This window comes from Ipomoea nil, unplaced genomic scaffold, assembly GCF_001879475.1.
Source record: "Ipomoea nil cultivar Tokyo-kokei standard unplaced genomic scaffold, Asagao_1.1 scaffold1993, whole genome shotgun sequence".
NCBI lineage: Eukaryota > Viridiplantae > Streptophyta > Magnoliopsida > Solanales > Convolvulaceae > Ipomoea > Ipomoea nil.
The window spans coordinates 2,622,083-2,630,651 of record NW_017618421.1 but is presented as its reverse complement, the minus strand read 5'-3'; the positions used below and the strand labels follow the sequence as shown (position 1 = coordinate 2,630,651).

At 44.5% G+C, this 8,569-nt stretch overlaps 1 protein-coding gene across 1 annotated transcript; it reads right to left on the bottom strand.

Moving 5' to 3' along the window:
* Positions 1 to 5,351: 5,351 nt before the first annotated feature.
* Positions 5,352 to 5,924, bottom strand: LOC109147368. Its single transcript, XM_019295026.1, has one exon. It carries the CDS (start codon positions 5,922 to 5,924, stop codon positions 5,352 to 5,354), a length of 573 nt encoding a protein of 190 aa, XP_019150571.1.
* Positions 5,925 to 8,569: the final 2,645 nt, after the last annotated feature.

Below are 8,569 nucleotides of genomic sequence, written 5' to 3'. Positions count from 1 at the left end.
GTACAGGGGTCCTGGAGGTAATGGTTGGAATGAAGAAACAAGGTTGGGGGTAGCCATAAGGTTGGAACATGGCATAAGGCAGGCATACCAACTCGTGATGGGTGATGTCGCGAGGGCTATTGTGGCCGGTGTTGTGTGTTCTTCTCTTGTGACGTGTGTAGTCACAGAGGCATGTGTTGCTTTGGTGTGTGTTGCCAGGTGTGTAAGTCTTATTCTTTTGCGTTGTACTTGTCGGGTTTTGATCTAGTGAGTGATGATAGATCAGGCCTTAACTCTTTTGTGAGTCGTGTTGTTCTTGTGGTCTTGGGATGTGTTCCCGTGTTGTTTGTTGAGAGTGTTGAGTCTTATGTTGGCTTTGACTCTTGGTTTTACACTTATATATTTGTATTCCGTTTCGAAAATGGTTTGACAACTTATATCTTACCTATTTATGTTATTTCACATGTATTGGTGGGTTACCAGCATTAATCGCTGACCGGGCGTCATCCCATGTTTATCTTTGTGTTCTTTCAGGTGATGTTTAGTCGAGCGCGATGTCTAGTGCCCGATAGTGTAGTATCTTTCCCTTGCTTTACGGCCTGTGAGCCGATTTAGCTTTAGACTATGAGTTTTTGGATAGTTGTATACCATGCAGATTTGGCCGTAGCGTTTATCGTGTTGATAAGCGTGGCATAACACCCCTGTTTTTGATTTTATGTTATCCAGTTACCCTTTTTATCTTCCGTTGTGCTAGTGTTTTGTTATGGTATCTGCATGCGTTAAGGCTTTTATTATAGCTTATTTTGAGGGGGTGTTACACAAGAACCTTGAATCCCGATCGGAGACTATATCTTTTGGCACTCCCTGATACTTCACTACCTGACTAGCATAGGCTTGGGCCAACTGCGTCATTGTCCATGTTTCTTTCATCGCGATAAGGCGACCGGTCTTGGTCAAGCGATCAACTATTACCCAGATTTTATCTTTACCGAAACGGGTTGCTGGCAAGCCTCCCACGAAGTCCATAGATATGGAGTTCCATTTTCCTTATGGAACCTCCAATGGTTGTACCAAGCCTTTGACCCTGCAACGCTCCGCTTTCAGCTTTTGACAAGTCAAGTATCTGCCCACAAACTCCGCCACCTCCTTCTACATGTTAGGCCACCAGAAAAGCTTCTTCACGTCTTTATACAATTTGTCGCCTCCAAGATGTACAGTATAGGGTGTACTATGGCCTTCTTCCAAAATCTGACGCTTCAACCGATCACAAGATGTAGGTACACATAGATGGCCTGCGTACCTCAACTCTCCATCCGTGGACAACTCAAACGGTCCCCCCTTTCCCTATTCTAGGTCCTATCTTGCCTTCATCAAGTTAACATCCTTCCATTGTTCCGGTTTGATCTCCTCCAAAAGCGTAGGTATGACCCTTAGGTTTAAAAGACGAGTTTCCGACTCAACTTCACCTTGTTCCACCACTTCTAGGTTCAACCTTTGCAATTCCTTGCAAAGCTCATCAGCCACTACCCAAATGGAACTAACGGCATGTTTGGTCTTCCTGCTCAGAGCGTCCGCCACAACATTTACCTTTCCTTCGTGATATTGTATATCCAACTCATAGTCTTTAATGAGTTCCAACCACCGTCTCTGACGCATATTGAGATCCTTCTGGGTGAAGATATACTAGAGACTCTTGTGGTTCGTAAAGATCTTGCAGCGCACGCCATACAAATAATGCCTCCAAATCTTCAAAGCGAAAACCACGGCTGCCAACTCCAAATCATGCGTGGGGTAGTTCTCTTCGTGTACTTTAAGCTGTCGCGATGCATAAGCTATCACTCTCCCATTTTGCATCAACACACAACCTAGTCCCTTCTTAGATGCACCACTTTATACCTCGAACCCCTCTGTCCCGGATGGTTGGATTAGCACTAGTGTGGTCGTGAGCCTCCCTTTCAACTCCCGGAACGCTAATTCGCATGCTTGATTCCATTGGAAGGGCATATCCTTGTTCAACAGCTCTGTTAACGGTTGAGCTACCTTCGCGAAGTCCAACACAAACCTTCGATAATAACCCGCTAAACCCAAGAAGCTTCTTACTTCCGACACGGTTGTCGGCACGGTCCATTCTTTCACCGCCCGAATCTTATCTGGATCCACTGATATACATCTGCTGTCTATCACATGGCCCAAGAATGCTACGCTATCTTTCCAAAACTCACATTTTGAAAGCTTGGCGTACAACTGCTTTTCCCTCAGGATCTGCAGTACTGTCCGAAGATGACCCACATGCTCTTCTTTATCCCGAGAATACACAAGGATGTTGTCTATGAACACGATCACGAAGTCGTCGAGATGAGGCTTGAATACACGATTCATTAGATCAATGAACACTGCTGGCGCGTTGGTTAACCCGAACGGCATTACCGTGAACTCGTAGTGGCCGTAGCGCGTTCGGAACGCCGTCTTAGGTATATCCTGATCTCCCACTTTCAATTGCTGGTAACCTGATCTCAAATCAATCTTGGAGAACACCTTGGCACCTCGGAGTTGATCTAATAAGTCGTCTATCCGCGGCAGGGGATACTTGTTCTTGATTGTGACGTGATTCAACTCGCGGTAGTCGATGCACAACCTCATGCTTCCATCTTTCTTCTTCACAAACAACACTGGCGCTCCCCACGGTGACGTACTCGGCCGGATGCAACCTTTGTCTAACAATTCTTGCAACTGAGTCTCCAACTCCTGCATCTCCTTGGGCGCTAAACGATAGGGAGCTTTGGATATAGGCACTGTACCGGGTATAAGTGTAACACCCCGTGTTACGGCCTTTAATCCTGGATTAATTATTTAATTAATCCCGCTAATAATAATTAAATATGATTAATTATGTTAGGTTCCCCTTTAGTTAATTAATAGGGTCCACCATGAACCGTGGACCCTTGCCTAAATTAGAGGCTTAAGCCTATTAGGAATAAAGATAGTAAACCTTTTACTATTCAGATCCTAATTGGGAATCCTAGACCTAGTTATCTATTAGGTATAAAGGAAGTAGGCCTTTTACTATTCAGATTGTGATTAGGATCCGCTTTAATTAATATGGACCCTTATCCCTAAAGCAAGTCCCTAAGTCCTATAAGGAATAGAATTAGTAAACCCATACCATTCAGGCCCTAATTAGGAGTCTTAAATATATAAATAGGGAACTTAGGAGACACCTGGAACCCTCCACACGCCTAGACGCCCCATCACCCCAGGAGAGCTCCAAGAATTCCCTTAGGAGAAATCAAGAAAGCAAGAAAGCTTAAAGGAAGATCCTTCATAGCCAAGGAATTAATTAAGACTAAGAGGTAACCCATGTCTCAACAAAACCTATTTTCATAGCTATGATTTCCCCTTAGGGTTTCCCCCATATTGTTGTAAATGGCGATTGATGATGATTATTATTGATGTCGATATAATGATTCCATGAGGAATCTTGATAATCTTGATATTGGGAGTTTCTTGATAATTATGATGTTCTTGATGAATAATTGGGATTCTTGATGATTATGTGTTGTTCTTGATGATTATGATGTCCTTGATGATTAATTGGTATCCTTGATGATTATATGTTGTTCCTATCGAATCTTGCAATTAGAAGACGAACCATATTCTTGTTGATATAAAAGTGATTAGAACCCTAGGTTGTATCATATAATCTTATTCTTGGATTATCGGGTGGGAAATCGCATGTTTGGGTGTTGATTATGATTAGAAAAGCATGTTAGGTTATGTGCCGTTCGTTTATCGTATTTGATCTGTTAATTGTCTATGTGTTGTCGTTAATTACGTTGAAAGGTGTCTAAGCATGGTTTCGGGTTCCACAACGGTTCCCGGGACGAAAAGTGGTGAAAAGAGTCAGTGGGTGGTAGGTGGGGGGTAGGGGACCCACCACCTACCCGCGGCAATTCGGGCAGCCCCGGCAGCGGGCAGCTGCCCGCCGGGCACCCGCTGCCCGGAACAGTGTTACCGGCGGGCAGCCGGCGGGTGGCCCCCCACCCACCGGCTACCCGCTGGAAATTCCCCCCCTCGGGACCCCGGCTTCCCCGTTTGATGTTTCCCCGATCCCCGTGGTGTCCCAACGGACCCCGTTTGTCATGCCTATGTCTAGTTTGATGTTTCGGGTACCGTTCGTAGGGTTATGAGTCTCATGTATTGCATGCTAGTTGAATTGGTATCCCGTTGACCTAGGAGGAAGAAGTATGATCCCCTTAGGACTATTCTTAGTACGTGATGGATCACGCCTAAGGTTGTTATACGCTTTATTCCCCTTCCCAATGTGTAATGTGGGTTGCATGTGCTTGCTATGTGTTATGTGTGCGTGTTGCCCCAATTCGGTTGCGATCGGATTGGTTATCCTGAGCTGCGGTTCAGAAGCCGGCTACAGTCAGATGGGAATTCCTGGCTGCAGTCGGATGACGATATCCTGGGCTGCGGTCCAGAAGCTGGTTGTAGTCAGATGGGAATTCCTGACTGCAATCAGATGACATTTTCCTGAGCTGCGGTTCAGAGGCTGGCTGTAGTTAGATGGGAATTCCTGGCTACAGTCAGATGACACACTCTCTTGGGCTGCGGTCCACTGTTTGGTTGCGATCAAACATTATGATGAGCTGCGGTTCATCGGTCGGTTGCGATCGACCTCCCCATGTTGCGATACGGGGCATGGTGCTGCGGGGCTGTGTCAGAGCTATATGCGCTGACCCTCATGTATGGGCATGCGATCGGTCCTGTGGCGCCAACAATGTGCGTTATGTGTGTGATATGGGCGAGATTGTGATTATGTGTGCCTTGGGATGTGACTATGGGATTTGTATTGGGGATTGTTTATGATGGGTTGTGATTATTGTTTATGCCTTGCCTTATCTGCCTTATCTATTGTGAACTGCATATGACTGTTATAACTATTGCTTGTGTCTGACCTTATCTGTCGAGTCATTCCCGGTTTTAAAAGCTAGAGTTCGTAGGATATATCTTCATGCTCACAATGGTTTTCGTATATCTATATATATATCTCTATATGTATTGTATTTCAACGCGTTGGAGTGGGTTACCAGCATCTCTCACTGAACAGATATATTTGGCTTTCAGGCACAGAGGATTAGAGCACTGGAGCGCGCTAGAACTGGAGCGTAGAAGTAGTATAGTTTCCCTTTCGGCCTGCGTGCCATGTTATGCATTTATATTTCGGAGGATAGTAGTTAGACAGCCTGTGCACCTGGGTTCTCTAGCCTAGGTGTGGCATAGCACCCCGTACACTTATGTTACGCTTTGGGATTTAATGAGATGTTACCTTTATGATTAAGTTTTAAATGTCTTGAAAATCAGGGGTGTTACAATAAGATCCACTGAGAATTTAACTTCCCTTGGAGGAGGCATTCCCGGAATCTCCTCGGGGAAGATATCGAGGAATTCAATACAACAGGTATGGTCTGAGCTACATCTCTTTTGGCCTCCAGGTTTTCAACTGAGCACAAGAAGCTCTCGTGGCCCTTCTCCACGTACTTTTTGATCTTCATCATGGACACTAACTTGATCCCTGGTTCTTCTGTTGACCCTCTGTACGACACCCTCTTTCCACTTGGTCCTCTCAAAACCACATTCTGTTCACCACACAAGATCTGGGTTCTGAACCGTCCTAGCCAGTCCATACCCAGGACCACATCTACCCCGTCCAGGCCGAACTGTATTAGATTACTGGAAAACTCTTCTCCGGCGAAGGCTATCCTAACGTCTTTGAAGAGACGATCACAAGCCTTAACTTCTCCTGATGCCACTTTGACATTAAGCTTCACCCCGACACCTTCGGTTAGGCCCAACTTCTTCACGAGTTCCAGGGATATGAACGAGTTGGACGCCCCGGAATCGAACAAGATTACTGCTGGAACGGCATGCACCAAAAACATTCCGATCACTACATCACTGTCCCCGACCCGAGCCTCGCATAGGATGAGGGTCCTCTCTTGGGTTAACTCTTCTGACAAACACAAGGCTCAAATTCAAGTCCAAAACATGCCAAATCTCACCAAATACAACAAAATGAGTTGAATCAAAGGAATAGCAAACCAATGGCATACATGAACCCTAAACACAAGCTCTAGATATGCATTTTCACAAGACAATGCATAAACACTCACATTTCATAGCAAAATCACATGTAGAATCCAAGAAATCATCATATAGGTAAACAAAATATATTTTGTAGAGCATGGGTTACCTCGTGTAGACAAAAACCTTCACTTAACACCTCACCGAGCTCCTAATAAGGCTCACCTTCCAAACCCACTTCAAGAATACACCAAAAAGGTCATAAAGATTCTATCTTTAAGAAAAGACACCTTAAAAGACACTAAAAACACAAAATGTACATAGATCTTACCCTCCTAGATGCCCAAATGTATGAAAGGTAGAATCTTGGAGAAAACTCTTGAAGATCTGACAAAGCTTCAACTTGGCTTGGAAGAAAAACTATCTACCTTTTTAGAGAGAAGGTAGAGCTAAAGTTTGGAAAGTGTAAGGAGAGAAATGAGGTTTGTCTACTTGGTTAGCTTGCATTACTAACACAAGGTGAAAATTCATGAATATCCTTACTAACATAAAGAGGTGTAAGGGAACAAGGGAACTCCTTATAAGGCTTAAGGTACAACCTTGACTTTGGGGTTGACTAGTCAATTACTAGTCCCCGACTATTGAATTTTCAGGAATTTAAGGAATTAAATTACCAATTGGTTTAGGATTAATTACTTAATTAATCCCTTAATTGAATTTGGACTACGGGGTGTCAAAATGACTTGTGTTAATCATCGTTGTTGTTGGACTGTGATCAATTCCTTGATTGAGTATGGTTTCATATATTCGTTGTGATCCGTTGATTGATTCCTGTTGTGGTATGGTGTCTTTGGCTGTACCTGGATTGTATGATTAGTGGTATGGGACACTAGTCACCAAGGTACGTCAGTGGTCCTCGTGGTGGCCATGAAGTGATTATGGAGTTTGTGGCCTTTGTGTAAGGTTCACGTATTTCTTGGGTGGCATGTGTTGTCGTGTGTGTGATCAGTACCCTTGTGTACTATGAAATCGGTGGTTCTGTTGGAGATCTATTGGAGAGGGGACGACGGTCCTCGGAGGAATAAGGTTGGACTTGGTGTACAGGGGTCCTGGAGGTAAAGGTTGGAACTAGACATAAGGTTAGGGGTAGCCATAAGGTTGGAACTGGACATAAGGAAGGCATATCAATTCGTGATGGGTGATGTCACGAAGGCTTGTGTAGCTGTTGTTGTGAGTTCTCTTATTGTGATGTGTGTAGTCACAAAGGCATGTGTTGCCTAGGCATGTGTTGCCATTGGTTGTGTCCTTATTTTCTTGAGTTATGCATGTCGGGTGTTAATCTACTGTGTGATGGTAGATTATACCTTGAGCCGTTCTTGTGAGTCGTTGTTGTTCTTTGTAGCCTTGGGATGTGTTCCCTTACTTCGTTGTGAGTGTTTGAGTCTTGTGTTGACTTTTGCTCTTGGCTATGAACTTATATATACGTATTCCATTTCGCCAATGATTTTATAAGCGTATATCTTATCTATGTATGATATTTCACATGTATTGGTGGGTTACCAGCATTATTCGCTGACCGGGCGTCGTCCCATCTTTTATGTGTTTCTTTCAGGTGATGTATAGACGTGAGCGCGGTCTAGAACCTGCTAGTGTAGCTCCCATGTTTTGTTGTTATGGCCTGTGTGCCAAGGATAGACTTTAGTACTTTGGACATGTATGGATTTTAGATTGTGGTTTATGCAGATGTTTGCCTATGCATTCACCTCTGGGTGGGCGTAGCATAGCACCCCTTTCGTTTCCAGTTTATATAATCCTTTTTCAGTCTTCCGCTGTGTTTGATGTTTTGTTTAGATATCTGCATGTTTAAGGCTTTAAATAGCATGGAAATTAGGGGGTGTTACAGTTGGTATCAGAGCCTAGGTTTGAGCCTTGGTGGGTAAAGTCTAGACTTCTAAGTGGCTAAGTGTGGTTTGAGACCTTAAAGTGACCTTAATAATCTAAGTGTTAGGCTTAGGACTTTAGGTTGCGCGGTGAGCTGAGCGGTGTTTGCAGTTGTTTGCTTATTTGTTATCTTTTTTGTAACCGTGTTGTTGTTGTAGAAGCTTTGCGATGTTTCCTCGTCGGCGTATCGTGTCGTTCGAAGAAGTGAGTGATGTCACCAAAAGACCCAGAACGACAGGAGTTCGTAACACTCCTAGTGTAGTCCAACAATGGATTCGAAGTGGCACATCCACTCGAATAAGCACCAGCACAGCTACCTTGCCATCGTTCCGTGATCTAAGAAGAAGTGGTGGGTTGGGGACCCAGAGTTTGTCAGAAGAGTTAACACAAGAGAGGACCCTCATCCTAAGCGAGGTTCGGGCGGGGGACAATGATGTAGTGATCGGAACATTTTTGGTGCATGTCGTTCCAGCGATAATTTTGTTCGATTCCGGGGCGTCCAACTCGTTCATATCCCCGGGACTCGTGAAGAAGTTGGACCTAACCGAAGGCGTCGGAGTGA